The sequence below is a fragment of the Calypte anna genome, chromosome 4A, assembly GCF_003957555.1.
Source record: "Calypte anna isolate BGI_N300 chromosome 4A, bCalAnn1_v1.p, whole genome shotgun sequence".
Classification (NCBI taxonomy): Eukaryota; Metazoa; Chordata; class Aves; order Apodiformes; family Trochilidae; genus Calypte; species Calypte anna.
Window position 1 is genome coordinate 13,844,771 of NC_044248.1, and position 18,746 is coordinate 13,863,516.

At 37.6% G+C, this 18,746-nt stretch overlaps 1 protein-coding gene across 1 annotated transcript in view; it reads right to left on the reverse strand.

The window, feature by feature from the left end:
• Positions 1-2,662: 2,662 nt before the first annotated feature.
• SMIM14 (small integral membrane protein 14) overlaps positions 2,663-18,746 on the reverse strand; it is a 39,272-nt gene continuing 23,188 nt past the window's right edge. The window contains exons 3-5 of the mRNA XM_030449900.1: positions 13,778-13,826; positions 6,250-6,398; positions 2,663-5,821 (exon numbers count right to left, since the gene is read on the reverse strand). Of these exons, the coding sequence (XP_030305760.1) occupies positions 5,789-5,821; positions 6,250-6,398; positions 13,778-13,826 (231 nt within the window). The 3' untranslated portion in view covers positions 2,663-5,788. The remainder of the gene's footprint in view (positions 5,822-6,249; positions 6,399-13,777; positions 13,827-18,746) is intronic.

Genomic DNA, 18,746 nt, shown 5'->3' on the forward strand with positions numbered 1-18,746 from the left:
TGTTCTTCTTGAAACTGCACACATGACACCAGAGGTAAAGCTGTTCCTTCAGGGGCAGTGCTGTGGGCAGCAGCATTGGGTCTCTGAACACTCTTGTCTCCCAGCAGGAGAACCATTTCAGGCATAAGAGCCATTTCCAGGAAGGAAGACAAATGATAAAACTAACACTGCTTTTCACAACAGCCCCACTGGAGGTAATTAATCTTGTAGAATGACCTCTTTGAAGGATATTACTCATCTGAGTTGTCCTATTGCCACAAGAGTTGTTCACATAAAATAAGGTGAAGATTTGATCCACTGTTACAGAATAGCTAAAGGCGAATTTGGCTTAATTTCTTCCCTGTACATACTGAAGCCCAGAAGAACCATAGAGCCAGAGGGGGTGTCAGAGACAAGATGCACTTGTGATTTAAATTGCAAGCTAACATTTGGTGAAGTGGGAAAAATGATTATTTGGGTTTTCCTTTTCACCTCTGCGAAACTGAGGATGGAAAATAAGACTGTGTAAAATCTGTAGGAGAGCTGAAGAAACCAGGTAACCATCACTACAACAACAAAGCAGATTTTTTTGTGTTATATGTAGACCTTGGTGCAACATCCAGTCCTGTGGGGGTTTTTGTAGATTATTTTCTTGCCAGTTTTGTTCAGATTATCCTTTCCCATTTCATCTGCAAGTTCAGCTCTAAACTGAGCTCCTACACATTTTCTAAGATTTAGTTTTTATATCAAAGCAATGACTCTGACCTTCAAAATGTTGTTTTTTAAAATTGTTTTTGCTTAAGAAACGTGTTTTCCTGACTTTAGTATCTTCTCTCACATTTTAAGATACTTTTTTGCATCAGAAGATGATAAACTTCCAGAATTTTAAAACGAGTCTGAAAACTGTATAGTCACAGAAATTATTACCTCAGTTTCGTCATTTGTAGCTTGGAAGATGCAGTAACAAAACCAATAAATGCAATACTGTTTTTTAAAGCTTGCTATTTGTGGTATTTGATTAGGAATCACTGCTGTATTTTCAATTAACATTGTAGAAAATATTTTATATCACTTTACGTTCAAGCAAGAAGAGTGAAAACTTTAAAAAGCTTCAAATGACTTAATATTTATTGTCATGTATGGAAATACATTTCTTTCAGACACCCTCTTTGACCAACACTTTTACCCACAGATGTTAAAAGATTCATGTGAAAGCCAGATTCTTCTGGTTATGATACTCAGTTACAAAGTGTCTGCTAAGTGAATTGGCAAGAATTTTGATAGAAGATCAAATAACCTATGTTCAGTTACTCTTGTATGAGAAGAGAGAAATCTCCAGCTGATGTCCAGGAGTGTAACCCTCTGTAAGTCAGCAGAGTTGTGCTGTTCATGTGAGGATGTGCTTCACTGTGGCACAGGCAGACTCTTCTCCCACCCCAAGGTCTGTATCTTTGCAGTGAACTGCACTGTAGGCTGCAGGCTGGTACTGGACAAGTAAGGGTAGAATGAAAAATGAATGTAAGTTGTCAGTTTTCATGAGGAATCCACTTTGCCCTCATGCAGTATTTTGCTGTGATAATTTGATGTATTTCTCCTGAATATCCTAAAGAGGATAAATTTTTTTTTCAGTCTTTGGGGCAGAGTAATCTTCCCCACTTACCTGGTGGTCTTGAGCAGCCAGGCCTCGTTGGAAATCCATTCAACTTAGTTAATTTAAATCAGTTAATTTTTCTTTCCTTTCTGCATCACTTTTGATAATAGGAAAGTGCATCCCTGGCAAAAATTTCAACAAATGTTGCTGTAAATTAAGTTTAGGTTTAGTTTTAGGGGTTATTTATAACCTCATGTTCAAATAAAACACTAAGTCTTGATGAGCATAAATTAATATCTCTGATTAAGACCATGCAATTTCTAAACTAACTCAAATGCCTAAGGCACTTGTTATTAAATGACTCTTTTAAAATCATTATTACTAAAAATAAATTCAGATTTTGTTTCTGATTCTCTGGTATTTATTACTGCTATCTCTAGATAGCTGTATATTATTTTATCCCTAATGATCCTTTGGCATTTTTCTTTTTTCCCTTGGATTAACACAGGAATCCTTACAGTGGGGTCTCAGCTGCTGACAAGGCAGTGCTCACCATTTCATCCTCTACTGCTGGAGGAAGAAGAGTGCTGCACTCCATGGGAACCATAAGGAAGCAGCAGGATTCTATTATTTCTACATTCTGCCTTTGATCCACTGGAGCATCTTCCTTTCACAGAGCAGCTCTGGGTCCAACACTGCCAAGGAATGGGACTAGAAAATAGACTGCAAATCCCGAAGTAGTAGGATTTAATCTAAAATGAAGCGAAATAACTGGCATTTTTGGCCTCTATCATTAATTTTCTTACAGTAGTATTTCTAACTTCCCAGGTTGCATAATTACTCTGAGGAGCAAAAAGCAAAGACCTGAGTTGGTTATTAAAGTATCTTACACATATAAAATTCATTCTGACTTGCTCCAGATACATACTGAAGGCAAGCGGCCACTGAAAAGTTGGAATTTAAGTTTTAAAATTTACATAGATGACAAGCTATTTTTATTGACACATTTTTAGATTATTTCAGATTACCTCAGAAATTGATAGGTTGGCACAGTCCTATGCCTTGTATAAATACTGAGACAAAGACAAAAGCTTACTAATGATTGCTATTTATTTTGTTAAGTCAATAAAAAGTGCATAGTACAAGCCCTTTATCCCAATCCAAGTACTCAGTAAAAGATTACTAAGAAAATGCAAATGGCACAGATTATTTTTTTGTTTGGCATAATTCAGACATCTGAAACCACCGATTTACATTAGGTACGTCACATCATCACCCTTCCTTTTCGATCATAAACATTACAAGGCTAAGTGATCTGCAGACAATGCATGAATACATATGATTTCTCATTTCAGAGTATAATTATGTTAAGCAGACTCTAAAAATACTATTTTTTAAACAAAATTCTACACTAAGGTATAATTGTAAACTTCCTTCCGTATTTCACAAGTTGCTACAACTTGTGTCTCTTACTAACTGAGCTTAAAATCGTCATTACAGAATTAATCATATCCTGAAGCTCCACATACCACTAATATCTTCCACATTTCTTCTCAAAATTTATCATAAACATCTGTAACCATGATACAATTATTTCATTACAAACTACATCACTAAAGGCCAGATTTCTGCCACCCTTACTAAAGCTGCTACTAGTACATTATCTCAGAGTAGTCCCACAAACTTTGGTGCAACTACTTGATGAGTAAGGCACTATTTAACATGAATAAGAGTGGCAAAATACAGTCCTAAAATTAGTTACTTTAATTCTAATTGTATCTTGGAGAGATTATCTGAAATTAAAAGGCATACATTTTGACATGGGATAGTGGCCTGGCTCTTTAGTAAAACATTTTACAATAAAATATTTCCAATGTTTTTCCTTTTCCATAGAAAATCTAAAATAGCAATTTACATGAGGAACACATACATGTATAAAATCACTGGGACAATTACTTAAGAGGAATTTCAAGCAAAGACAGTTTGTTCAAATGTAAAACACAGCATTGCTCTGAACAGAAAGTTCATTTGCCGAGGCTGCTAGAGCTGGGTGCACATGGTGAGTTTTATAAATACACACAAGTAAAGCAGGACTGATCCTCACAAGTGAGAGCATGTGCTGAAAACCTCACCAAATTCCAAAAGGATGAGTAGTGGTGCTTTGTCTGAAATGAAGCCATTTTCAGTTGGCTTTTTAATCAACTGGAAGCCTGTTTTATGCATCCAATAGTGAAGAATTCTGGCCAAAAATTCTTGGAGAAAAGGTCATTGTAGGATATTATAAGTATTTTTTTTGTTGGTTGGATGTATTTATTAATCATTCTTTTCAAAACAGTATCCTGAACATAAATGTACACAGAAGGCAAAAAGCAAGCACAGTCAGATTGCTTGTCCCAGTGACACCTCTACACAGTGTTTATGGCCTGTACACCATTAGGTGTAAAGGACAAATTCTCTCAGCTTGTCTGCTGCAGCTCCACTGCTTTACATGGCACTGTTCTGATGCCACTGAGAGCACCTGGCCCAATCTTAATTATTTTTTTCTTTTTTCTATTTTTTTTTTAACACATGTTCCTGTGCTTAGGAGCACACTATTCCACAGAAATTCAGAGGGCAATTACATCCATTTACAGAGGCCTTTCTTCAGGTCTATGCAGTACTTTACAAGGAGGCTTAGCTGGCCCGTCATTTACCCTGAGGAGGAAAACCCTGCACCTGTCAACCATCACATCTGATGTGAGATTTTTGTTGGAGCCCATTAATTCAAACCTTTATGCATCATAACAGTCAGTCCTTTCAGCTCTGTAACTAAAGTCCTCATGAAATAAAGGTTTGTGAAGTAAGGCTCTGAATTCACATGTCTGTTCTACTGACCTGTTCGGAAAGAAGCTCCATGTTGGTAACATAAAAATGCTGTTTACATTATTCTCATCAATTTTTCAAATTGATCAAGAAAAATATACAGTGTTACTTTTCTGTACATCTTTAAAGTGTTCTTAAATTAATGTACATATAAAAGTCATTCCCATTTGCTACAATGGGAGATGTGCACAGAGAGGTGCACAGCCACACATACGCACACATAAACACACCACACATACACACAAATATTAGAGGGACAAGACATGCCATATGTAGTCACCTGCAAGTTTGTTATTCTACAATTACAACCAGTAGATAAGGGTGAAATGTTAAGAATTGCTGATAACATGCAGGTGAAAAACCTGAATATCCAGTATTTGTTGAATGCTAGAAGTTGGTAACCTTGGTAACCTCTTGAAATTATTTCATCCTGTCTGATATACATTACATCATGGCTAAAAACTTGTTAAGATACCTATTATTAAAGGACTATACCAGAACAGAAAATTCTACCAGGTTCTTCCCACTGAGTTTATCTTTTCATAAAGTCTATAAGTAAACAGAACAATTTTTGGAATAATTTTTTTTAATAATATATTGAATAAGATGCATAATTTATTAACGAACAAGACTAAGTTAATTTATTTTTGGTGATATAATCTCTTGTGTAAAGTTCCCATTATATATGTCAAAGCTTTGACAGTGGCAATTATAACTTTCACTTCTTTGCACACACACACACACACACACACACACACACAGAGTATAATTCTAGTGGACAATTCGTGCTTTTGCCAACAACCCTGAAAACTATATTAGTGGTCCAAAGACCAGACTAAAAACAGCTCTGAATCCAGGGCAAATATAAAATAGTATCAATTTTTCACCACATAACTATGCTAGCAGTTGCAACCATAATATAACTCTCAAAAGCACACTGGAGAAAAAAACATGTCTGAAGAATTAGTCTGAAGAAAGGTCAGTAACCTTCCATTATTATAGAAGGACAGGGTTTTTCTTTTCCTTTCAATGCATATCAGAAATCACTGCAAAGAAATTAAGATCATTGTAACAGAGAGACTGAGTGGAATGTCCGCAGTAGCAGTAACAACCAAAAAACCCCTGCAATGCCTATCATCATTCAAATTACTATCTACCAGGAATTGTGATAGCAAAAATTAACTTAAAATTGAAGTCGCTAAGGGCAGTTCATAAAGATAACTGCTGAATGGTACTTCTGCTCTATATAAATGCAAAAAGAAAACAGTATTGAATGGGGTTTAGGAGTAATCTGGTCACTTCGTTCATTTGGTCGTGCAACGTTTTGGCTGCTGAACTTTTCCAATACTGAACGCTCTAGTCCACTGGTGGGGCTGGTGGTTCTTGTCCCTAGGGTGAAGAAAGGAGGAAAAAGAAAAAAACAACCCATGTACAGGATTAGAAACAGTCCTTCAAGTAAGAGGATTTAGCAATAAAAGAAATCAGAACAGTTACATTGTACTTTCTTTTAAGATCTTTCAGTATTTTAAGATCACCTTCCTAGTTTCATGCTGTAGCTTTGTTTACAGAGTTCTTTAAAAGCTGTGACTTCCCTCTTATACACAAGGAAGGATGCAGTTCCAACCAGGTACACCTGGTGTTCAGGAGGACATTATGACCACACTGTCACCTGTACCCTTTAGTTTTACTTATTTTCATTGTTAAAGAAAATAAAGGGAAAAAATGCAGGGGAAATGACTATAAAATAGTCTGTATTAAAGCAAATCCATGTAAGCTGCTGTCAAGTCTCTCTGCAGGGCCCTTTCAGATGCACTTACATTATGTGGGCTGGTTGGCTTCCCGGCTGTGTTGGATCCTCTCAGGTTACTGGGTCTCAGTAAGAACAAGACAAGTGCAATCACCACCCAGGCCATCATTATCATGGCAAAGCTGATGCCATTGTCACTGGAGGAATTTGGTCCTGGCACTACAGACAAGGAAAACTCAAGTTATAACTCGGAGTGACAGCAGAGTCCTTTCCCCCAAATGAAAACACAAATGCAATGTTTCAGAAAAGAAAAAAAAACCAACAACCCTGAAATACTTTTTTATTGAGTTATCTGATTGGTCCTTCCTTTTGGCTTTGAGAAAAGTAATTTTCACTCAGTGTTACATTGAGGGTTTTTTCACGTTTCTCATCCCTTTGGAAAGAGAATCTGTTTCATAAGATTTCACAGGAATCCTCAGAATTTTAACAAATATTTCTTAGTTCACATAAACTCCCAATGGACTGGAGATGACAAACACGCCTTTTGTGTCTAAGAAATCAAACTGTTTTTTTAAGAAATCAAACTTAATGCAAAATACATTTATGTGTGTGGGGGGGAGAAACATCTGTATGTTGGTGTCTGTTTTTTTCCTCAAACTAACAGGAAAGTAAGACCAAAGAGATAAAAGGTTAGGCTCCACTGAAAGCCCCTCCACGGAGGAGCTAGTTCTAATGAGAAGGGAGCAAACTAATGGCTGTAATTTTATTTTTTTACAGTAAGTTATTTATTGAGAGTTTGTTTGAACAAGTATCAGAGTCAGTATGCCAGATCTCCATGACTGATCATCCATGTCATGTGGCAGCACCATCTGACAGCATCAAAGAAAACATATCTGCCAGGAGCAGAAAAAGTGCTAAGGAGATATATGAAAAATTTTACACCTAATTTCCACGCAGAATGTTTGAGACATCAAAGCATGGAAATAAAACTGAGAAAATTTCATCAGGCTGGAAATGTCTGGTTAATCTTTTTGGATCAAGAAACCCTTGCAAGCATCTGCATATTTGAAAACAACATCTTTTCTCTTAAGACAATTTAAAATAATCAAACTGTAACTAGTGTTGTCAGCTGAAGTGTAAATCAATATATAGTTAATCATCTATAGTACTTACATGGTATACTTCACAATAATATCTAAAGACTTAACATCTTCATCGGTGATCCTGACTATGAATTAACCCAAAGCCATTAATACAAAGTATAATGAATAACCTTCAGAAAGAGAAGAACTATTCTATTTTATTACTCAAGTTGAAAACTTTAACATCTGGTGAGATTCCACAGAGACACTCATGTCCAGATTTTTTCAGTTACCTCATCTGGATCATTCCATTATTCAGTCACGTCTGGATTCAGTATCAGTTGGAAGTTGTTCTTGTTTAATATTGCTAGATATCTAGTGAACTGCTGGAGTCAGTAATTTCCTTGAAGGTTAATGCTGATACCAAAGAACCATCCTCATCACTGTCCCACAAGGCAGCATTTTTAAGAGAGGCTCTTTATGAATGTGTTTTCTTCCTACCACAGCTAAGACACAGCAGAGGGGCACCGTGGGGAAGCTCAAAGCTTTGCCATTCACAGACTGCTGCTCTCTGAATATGACTTTGTGAGTTGACATAAATGACACAACATGTACTCAAAAGTGTAAAAGAAGAAAAAACCATGTATTATATAAGTTTATGCCTGTCAAAGCACAAACAACACCAATAACTTGTATGAAAAAAATGAAACTGACATACAGCTCTTGCCTTTTAAATGTCCCAAATACAGACATTTCAAAACTCGAGAAGTTGCTAATGTAGAGGAATTTTATGATTAGAAATATATACAAGTGACAATTCTTTTGGAGATCTGAGTGAATAAAGGGCTGTATATGAGGAGAAGGCATAGTGCGAAGAAAATAAATGAGAATGATACAGCCTCTAATTCATTAAAAACCATCATATAATGGATTCGAAAACATATGGAATTGTGCACATAAGAGTTCAGACCTGCAGCTGTGTTGAGGGAAAGCATTATTGTTCTCAACATGATATATCAATGTTTTAAATCTTGGATGGCCTTTATATATGCTGTCCAGTAAATTAGCAAGTAATTCATCATGGAAATAAGAACTGCTTTATTTGGGGGCTTCCAGACAACATTAATAGCCATCCTGAGAGTACTTTCAGCGGGACATAAGACAGCCTTAGGTCCCTGCTCTGACCTGTTCAGCAGAACACTGAAAATTCAGATCACCTGTTAAGCTGGATTCCCCACACAATGCAGAGAAACAGAGAGTAGTCAGCCTTCCTTCTGGAATTTCTGCTGAACCACAGCACACTTAGGGTCTGTGGTTAAACAAGAGTTGGGCTAAGTAAATGTTTCTAGGTTGGTTCATGCTACAGGTCAAGGAAGGGAGCAGAGGGAACCACAGGTGTTTGTGCAGGATGCGATTCCTACCCAGCCTGCTTTGTAATACAGTCTGGATGGACCCAAATGTGCTGAAACCTGTTCTAAATTAATGTTAACAAGACAACAGCTTGGCCCTGTGCTATCTACCCAAAGCGTGCCAGATACTGAAACAGCCACAATGCTGTTAACACTATTTAAGTGCCATGAAACCCACATCTCTTGCAAATGAGCATTTGTTTTAATAAAGCCTTGAGATGTTGCAGATTCTGTTACACTGATCTCTTATGAGATGAGGATAAGCAAAATCTCACACAGTTGGGGTGAATCACAGTTTTTAAAGTTTTGCATCACAAATCATGAGAAGGGACAAGCAGCTGTTTCAGCTACTAAGAGCAGTAATATGTAGAAGATAACAATCTTTAGCTACAAGGATCTCCATCACTGAGATCACAAAATAATCAGATAAAACCAGCTTATGCATAAAGAACAGTTGAGTGAAGCTGAAGCCAAATAGGATGGAATTTATGATGATGGGCAAAAGAAAAAAAATGTTATTTTTAAGAGTTCTCAGCCACAGTGCTTTTACCTAAAATTGGTTGGGTTTTTTTGCAAGTAATTTAGAAGTGCTTTTCTTTATTCTGTGAAGCACAAAGGCTATCCTATAAAAGCACCCACGGATTATATTTTTTAGTATTTCCAGATGGCTAGAAAATTGTCTTGTTTTGACCTCAGAGATGAATGTCCCTGCCTCCATCCATCTGGATGGATGGATCTGGTTATTAATCTCCAGTGCCTGGGAGACACCAACTCATACAAAATGTAGCAGTACATATCTCTGTGTCACTAAGTGAAAGAAAACTTACAGTGTCTACACACAACACCCAAAATCTTTATTTTCAGAGTATCATCTTCCCTGGACCCATGCACTTCTGAATCAAGCCTGTGAACAGTTTTGCCTCTTTGATTACCTGGAATGTTTTCACATCATGGGTGAATTATTTCTGTGCAAGACAAAGCTTTATGAGGAGCTGGTCTAAGACTGTGGGATGAACTCCCATGGGAGGTAATGACTGTGGTGAATCCTATCTGTTGCTCCACATACAAGATACAGATCTTTGTCTTGCTTTTTCCTAAAGAAAGTGAGACTAGGCTGTATAAACTAGCATTCTCTCAGATAGAAAAGATAAGGGAAAAAATAATCTTCTGTGACATGTTTGCAACTTCATTTAATGTTCTACTAGAAGGCTGACAAAGCTACTAAAATGATGAATGTTAAAAATAATTTTTAAAGATTAAAGGTCAATCACCACCTGGCATGCAACTGAAATATCAAGAATACAATATTAAAATTAATAAATGCCACAATTAACTACTCCTTACATGAACACAGTACTCCTCTTAAAGTACTATTTTTCATTCAGGTTGTACTATAAAGAGGAAAAATTGCTTTTCTTTTACTGTAAAAGTATATTCTACGTGGTGCTTTTTGTCTGCCCTCTCATGGTGGATGAATCTCCTTTTGGATCTTTACTTTTTTACTGTCTGTAGGACAGTAAAAGCATCTTCTCTGATTTGTGCCTTCTCCTTTTCATGGTGTGTTTAGCCTTGTCTGTTCTATGAAAGAAAGGTAGAAAACCACATGAAGAGAGGTATCTTGCAGGTGAATCATCAGGGAAGACAAAGAAGCTACAGAACCTTCAGCAGATAATCCCTGCAAGCTGACACTCTCAAAGGCAGGGATAAGGAAACTGAAGAAAGGCAGAAAGAACTGGAGCAGAGGAACAGAGAAGGGAATTACCAGAAAAGGGAGGGAAGAGTTGGCAGACATTTCATGCCGTTAGGTTAGGCTGCTGTGACTCCCCTAATGAGTACAACTCAAGATGAATCACAGATATGCATTCACTTAGAAATACATAAAAATTTGGGAGTTGACAACATTTGAGATAGTAATCTCTGACCATATTACAAGCTGAGTACATAACTGAGAATAGCGTTGAAAATCTGAATGTGGTAAATCGAGGTCACAACATCTGGGAATTGCTAGAATATGGAGGAAAAAACCTCAGGCTTGTGGCATCTCATTTCCTTTGACATGGAAGGCTGACTGTGAAGGGCCATGAGCCATCAAAGCAGTTCAGTACCAGCTGGGGATCCTCCCTGGGCTGGATGAACCGCTGATGTTGCAACTGCAACACATTTCAGAGAAATCTTCCCTGCTATGCACTAGCCAGAATTCAGAAAATAATTATCTCTTATTAGTCATTTCTAGGGAAATTGTAAGAGCTTCTGATTTGCTGTGCATAAACAATCCCAACAGAATATTAGATGTGTTGCATATTCAAAACTTGCAGCCTTTTTCCTCCAAGGCACCCACTGAAATGGAAGAAACAGTCATCAGACTGTTTTACCTGCTGCTTTACCATCGCAGCAGTCAGTCAGATGGAGAATAAGCAAACAGCTACCAAGCAGAATGCCCAAATCTCTCTGAAGTGGTGCTCATATCCTGCTTGTATGCAGGACTACAAATCCAAAAGCACTGATCTTGACCTTGGCAGTAAACTCTCTGAAGAGTAGTCAGACAGTATGATGGTGCCGACAACCATAAATAAGAATTTGGAGCTAATAACACAAAAATGTGAATGAGGAAGCCTTGATGATACTGCTTTGATCTGCCTCCAAAAATCAAAAAAAGATCTGAAATCAAGGGTTGAAAAAGCAAAGTGTGCTCAGGAAGGATCAATGCAGGGTGTTTCTGATAACTTCCAGCTGGTACCAATAGCGTAACAGATGATGCTGCTGTGACACTGGCTGAACCACAGCCCTGACGTTTCCCAAAACAAAACCACACACATCTCATCAGTTATTCCACAACCTTGCAACTTAAGAATCTGTGTATGACAACATTCCCAGCTGCACTTCCAGAAGGAATACCAAATCCTGGGAATGAGCAAACAAGTGGGAGTGAAACAGCTTCGTTGTACAAAGGTCCTGAAATGAGGAATCGAAGTCAGCAAGTTACAGGAAATGATACTGTGGGACCTAGGGAACAGGAGACCCACCTCAAAAATAAGCTTATCACAGTATAGCTCATCAGAACAGGATGAAGCAATGCACAGAAGACTGACCCAGAATTGTTTTAATCTGTCTCTGAGAACATCTCTTGAATCTTCTCCAGGCTCGATCTGTTTTTGCCTTTGACTGCTGGGAGTCTTACAGAGCTCATGTTGGCCCAAGTACAGAACAAGAGAAGCATCACAAAATAATCTGACAAACTGGCAGTCTGTGTCATTGCATCACTAGAAAAATACCTTTGCTGGAACCAAATTTAAGGCACTATAATAACATAGGATACGGTTTACTCTGTAATTTTTGCTTTGATTTTTGAAACAAACCACTGGTTTGGAACAATTGCTACCAAATTGCTTGCATCTGCACAGGCAGTTATTGCAAGGATCTTTTTCAGGATGGAAAGCTACTTGCCACAAACAATTCACATCCCCAGCATACTATAGCCTGGTAGCATGAAAGGTATCCCACAAGCTTTGTGCCCACACATAAAAAAAACTTACTCATTTACACAGTCTTGAGCCTCAGAGATTCATAAATTTGGTGAGCCAAGACTCCCAAGGCTTGAATGAGAATGACCTACGGATTGCTTGGTTTTGACTGAAGTTCAGAAAGTTGCACAGCCTATCTGTGTCTACTTCAAATACAAAAAATACTCTGTCACTTGCCTCTTTCCCTTTCCTACATGCCCGTGATTTATAAAAAACAAACAAACCACATGCAGATGTCTAAGGTGTGGGAGATGAAATCAAGTCTGCCCTTTGAGAGGTCCATTTAGCAGAGGGGAGGTGCTGGAAGTCACACAGCCTAACTTGGAAACCCATAAAGAGTAAAGCCAGCAGCGCCAAGCACCTGCCTTTTTTTTAGGGTTTATCTGGGAAAGCTCATTGCTTTTCACCTTCAGCCCAACATGGCAATGACTCTGGCAGTTTCATACTGGGAGGGCACAGGGCAAATCCAAGCCAGATGCCTATCTCTAAAGAAGTTTTACTGGGGAGTGAAGAGGAAGGAAAATGAGAGTGAACAAAGTCAAACCCTCTCCCTAACACCCTGGAAACCCTGACTGCAGTGCTCCTGGACCTGTAGAAGACAGGCACCAGCAGCTCCTTCTTCCAGGAACACTAATGAAATGCTCCTAGCTCCCTCTGAGCATTACCGTAGTGCTGTGCTGATGCAGGCTAATTGAGAGTGTTCATATGCTCAATTGGTAAAGCAATATAGGACAAACAGATCCACTTCATTTTTATTTATAAGCATTTGGCAATGTTCCCTCTAGACCATGAAAAGTGTAAACAGAGTGCCTCAGGGCAAGCTTACATCAGTGTATAACCTCTGCACAGCTATGCTTCTCTGTTGGTAGTGATTGACTGTCCTAGTTACATTCACTGTTTGGGGGAGTTTTTGGATGTATTTCACAACAAATTTCAAGGAAATGCACCCATCAATACTTTGCTTCGTTAACTACACAACAGAAATGCAGTCACAGTGTATGTCAACTTATCAGTCAGAGCTGGAGGGGAATCTCCTGTCTCTCACAGAGGAGTAGAGGTTTTACAGGCCTGATAAGAAGTTGCTCAGCCTCAGCCATGAACAGGTGTATGTGGGGGGGCTGTGCTGAATATCCAGTCTTCACTGCTTAGGCTGCTATGGCTGTAAGGACAAATAAAGCCCCCTCCAAATTTTCCCCTTATGGAAAAATTCAGATTATACTATTTGGAGGTTAATGGTAAGATTCAGTAATCACAGAATCACAGAATCACAGAATCCTAGGGGTTGGAAGGGACCTCGAAAGATCAGAGGCATGACCAATGGTCATGCTGGCATATTGATACATCCAACCTGCTCACCATACAATGCTGCTTCCATACAATGCTTCCAATGTACAAATGTTAATCTGCATCACAGATGCTCAGAAATTACCTCACCACAGAATAAGTTTAGAACTGTAGTATTTGATTTCACATAATACATTCCCACAACACTATATCATCTGCTGCATTTTAAAGACCAGTCTAACTGTATTTTAATTACTACTCTTTATTTTACTACCGTGCATCTGATCTCAAGTGTTACTCACATTCCCGAAGGCATTCTGTATCTGTGCAGTATGACTGGGATTGTCTCAGCTGAAACAGAAAAAGAAAGACATGACATTTAGCAACGAGACTTGGTCAGCTTTTACTAAGATCATAATTCAATATAATGTCAGAGCACAATTTCAAGATAAGGAAGATTCTAACTAATCCTTTACTTCACTGCACTTTGCTTATGGCGTGTGAAGAATCCCAGGTATGGAGGACACTATTTACACAATACCTTTAAATTCCCTGATTCAGTTGCTGCTGTTTTCACACAGGTTGCAAACACTGAATGCCTTTTAAAATTCAAGTTAAAAATCTATAGTGTTATAGACACTGTTAGATACAGATATACTCACTACACACATTTTGAGATTTATAATGAGTAGGTAGGTGATACTACTGTTATCTGCATCAAGTAACTTAAAAATACAGTGATTACATAACAATAAATGATCAGACTGTGATAATGGCTATGTACCATATCAGAGAAGCTGAATTAAAATTTCATATTTAAACTTAGTAATTACTATTTTTACTAAGTAAAATCTTTACACCTAAAATCTTTTCTTAAAAGCAGATTTTGAGATATATTTTGCTATTTTTTTCTTTTTACTGGTGAGCAAACTGCTAGCAATTGTAATGACTGTTTGTATTTACAGACTGGGTAAGCTTGCTAACTGCAAGAAAAGTCAGCACTGGATAGCCTGCAAACCAGTACAACTATTTTACAAATAACAGACTCAAAAAAGAAAGATAAATATCACATTCTTTCTTGGGCATGGAGAGGTTAAATGGTTGGGATTTAATCTGCTGTATTATGGAAATAGGTTCTTCCTCAGGCAAATTACACTGCTTAATGATAAAAGTTGTAAAAAAGTACAGAATTGTTACAATGCCTCAGTTAGAACTGATATTTGCTTTTTGACAGGTTTTATGTCACGGTGGTGTCAAATATCCCAACGTTTCTTGTCACAACAGGCTAATCTGTTTATTGTCAGCATAAATATACAAATGTAAAAGAGAAGAAATCCAATTTCCCCTTGCACTGGCATAACTGATTTGCTCTATATAGTAATAATATTATGCAAAGCACATCAAGGAAACAGATGAGCCACTAAAGGAGGAAGACATTTGGAAAAGTTTAAGCTCCTTCCATTACCATGAAGATTTTCAATGACTAATGCTTTTGACAAAGAAAAAAAAAAGTAAATGGAGATTGATCACATTAATTCTTTCCTTAATATATTACTAGCTGCTAGCAAATTTACTGAGATGACAAAGAAATTCCTTAAGAAGTACTAGGAAGGCTGGATTTAACCTTTCAGCTGCTTTTATACTTAAGAACAACAGCAGTGGAAACAAAAAAAGACTTCTATTTACCTTATTAAAAAAATCTATCAAACTATGTATATTTCCTACCCTTTTTATATAAAAGTAAAAGCTCATTTATTTGGAAACTTTGAAAGTCATTCTCAAAGGGGAGTGGTGGGGGGATGGTTACATCAACAATAGTACCAATTTTGAATATCTGACACTGAGAGACTCTTGAACTGGGAAAACTGGCTATCACTATGCTCACATTTTAAGGAGATCAGCAACACACCTACCTTCTGTTTGTACAAGGGTTTAATTCTGGAAGGGGTTTAATTTATAGTCCCTACTCTGTAAAACACAGCTTGCAGATATTCTTAACACAGAAGGATGCCCAGAATGGAAATGGGTAATAGGCATACAGTAAGAAGCATTGCACAGATCTACAAGGACACAGCATCTTGTTATCCCTCTGTCCCCTGCATGCCCAGCACTCACTCCTACAGCATGGAGTGTTGCCAGCCAGGCAGCAGTGCCCTCAGGGGTTCAATATTATCTATCTCTCATTCTAAGTATTACACTCTTGTCCAAATACAACTTTTCTAAACCATGCAATTGACATTACTAAAAAAGCTATCTCAAAAAATGGTATGGGTACTTTATGTTGTGGTTTACATCCTGTTCCTTCACTTGCCTACAAGACAGACTTCCACTGCTACCACAAAAAAACCCCCAAAAACAGATGGAGCTCCAGCTTTGACTGACACAAATATGTTAACCAGCAGAGAAGCTCATTTAACAACAACAGAAAAGTGTTCTGGCTACAGCTAGGCCTTTCGTCAAGAGAGGTCTCAGGGGTAGCCATGATCACACCATGACATGTCCTTCACTGTTCCCTTGACTATTTCATCATGAAAAGTCTACCAACTGGAAATGCCTGATGCTGTAAGCCACTAGATTAAGACACAATGAGTATTAAATACCTGAGATTTTGTGTGCCCAAGGGATGCACTCAGATACTGAACTTTATCCTATGGGCATCCTTGGTGGCTTCTCAAAAGACAGGACAGGCTCCAAGAGTTTAGAATGAAAAGTACTGCTGGGAACACCAATGACAGAAATACTACAGTAAGCAAGCAGTCCTAAGAAAAATACCATTAGGACCTGCTCTACCGAGCTCTGCTGAAAAAATTCTCTTGTATTAGACCACATCCTGCCAATAAGGAAAAGAGTCTGCTTATGTATGGAAGAACAATGTACAAAGGAACTTTTACAAAGGTCAGAGAGCCACACGTACTTTGTCTGATAATAAATAGGGCTGTGTTCTCCAGAGGGCTTAGACATCAAGTATTCTATTTTTTTAATGAGGATTTAGAAACTAATTGGTAAGTTCAGAAACCTCAAATTATTCTGTGAAACAGTTAAAAAAGTATGGAAGAGCTGAATTTTTTAGAATTTGTGTAGAATTCCTCTAAACTGAAAACAAAACATAATCATATAATCACACAGATTTAAAGACCCCACCTTAAAAAAATATTACACTTCATAGTTACTGCTACGTTCATATCCAGCAATATAAATATTTATTAGAAATAATAGGAGGGAGGGCTCTGTAAGCCAGGGAGCCAGGTTACAAATCTGTTTTTAACAGCTCAGGGGCAGGTTGCATATTGTTCTTTTGGGATGAAACATGGCAGAAGATGGAAAGCAATTAGCAGTAAAAACAGGTTTTTCTCAATTCATTTGGTTGAACCAGTTCCTAACTCTGTAACCCAATACAAATCTGATCCCTTATGGTCACTCAATTAGTGAAAAGCAGAGAAACAATTCTGGCACGCATGGGAAACGCTTACATAAGTTGAATGTCTGGGAAAGGTAATGCCTTTTGCTGAAAGAAGAATGCCCCTTCTACCAATTACCTCTTTCTTGATAACTACACCCTTAGGGGACATAGCAGCTGTTAGGAAAAATATTAATGTGAGACATTTCAATCATCAGGTAATTGAAAAAAGAGAAGTTATCAGGGATTGGAAATAAACAGTCCTTTGTATTTAGATTTTCTATTACAATGTGGAGGGGAAGTTTAGAGGAAAGTTTCTGGAATAATATAAAAAGTTGAACCAGACCTTCCCTCTTCTCAACAAAACCCTCAAATGGACTTGTCAAATGCACTCACTGCAAACCCACTCTGTGAGTTTCAGAGTGGAAACACCACAGAGCTGATGAGAACATTCTGAACAGAGAAGGAATTCTTAAAATATGTTAACTCTTACATACTTAAAAGCTTATTAATGGTGGGTTTGGCTTTATTTGCATTACAGAGATTGTGCTGTCAAAAACATTAATTTAGTGGAAGATTAATAGTTGACTGCATGATCTGACATCTTCTAAAGTCAGAAACAGCCTTTCATGAATTCCAGTATGTTCTGGAGCAAGCCCTTAAAAAGAACACAGAAATTAGGTGAATAAAACAAAACATCAATGCTTATTCAGCAAAAATAACAGAGAGTGAAAAATGATACAAAATTAAATATTTGTAGAAATTATTACTTTCTTCCATGTAAATGAAGAAGATTATATCTGAATTTTAACATTCTCAGTGCAGTTTGTCATCCAACTACAATAAATGGCTTGGTGCATGTGAGCCAAAAAATGAACTGTTTATCTTTTACGGTTCAAACTGAAGTAAAACACAAATTGTAAACCATATTAAAGCTAAAAGGGAGCTAAAAAGGCTCCAAAATTTTCTGGTTTAATGGAGTGCAAACTTACAGGCAATACAAGTAATAATACTAATTATAAATGCATATTGTTCAAAATGCAACTGTGAACTTGATTACCTCCAAGAACATTTAGAATCTTGATAAGCTTAAGTTAAAATAAATTCAATTAATAATCCCCACACCACAGGAACATTTGTTCAATATGAGTGCTTGGTTTCTATGAAGCTTCACATAAATTCTTGGAACTGGGAGACACATGAGGCTGAATTAAAGCAAATCAGTGTCCACTCACTGACTTATTTTAAATGTAAACCCAACACAATGCCAAGAAAAAAAGAAAGCAAGGTAATTCTAGAGGTATGAACAAAAAGGGCTTTACTTCACTCTTTCCCTGTGACACTCAAATTTTCCACTGCAGAAAGAAGAGCACATTTAAAATGTCTCCCAGTTCAAATTTAAAACAGCTTTTTTTTTTTTCTTTTTCCAGGACCCAGCTTTTAGCCCTACCTCACACTAACACAACAGTGTTTTAGCTCCTGCTCCTTTGATGCTGTGTATTAAGTTCAGGTTCAACATGCCACCTTGTGGATCAAGAGGATCCACCCATCAAGCACACCTGAAACGTGATTGTGCCTTGTTGCTACTCTGATTACAGATGCCAAGTTCTGACAGGAGTCTGCATAGATTTTAGCAATGAGACCAACCACTTTTCAGAATCCCCAGCCTTGAGCAAAATGTGAAGAGTCACAGTAAAGTGACATCACTATCTGGAAACTTTTCTGTGAAATCACTGGAGCAAGTAATGTCTGTGTTTTCATGAAAACCTACTACGGGCACACAAATGTGCCACTGTGTGGTGAAAACAGGGTGTGAACTTTTACTGCATGTTAGCTGCTCCACAAAATCACTTAAGTCCAAGTGAAATAGTAAG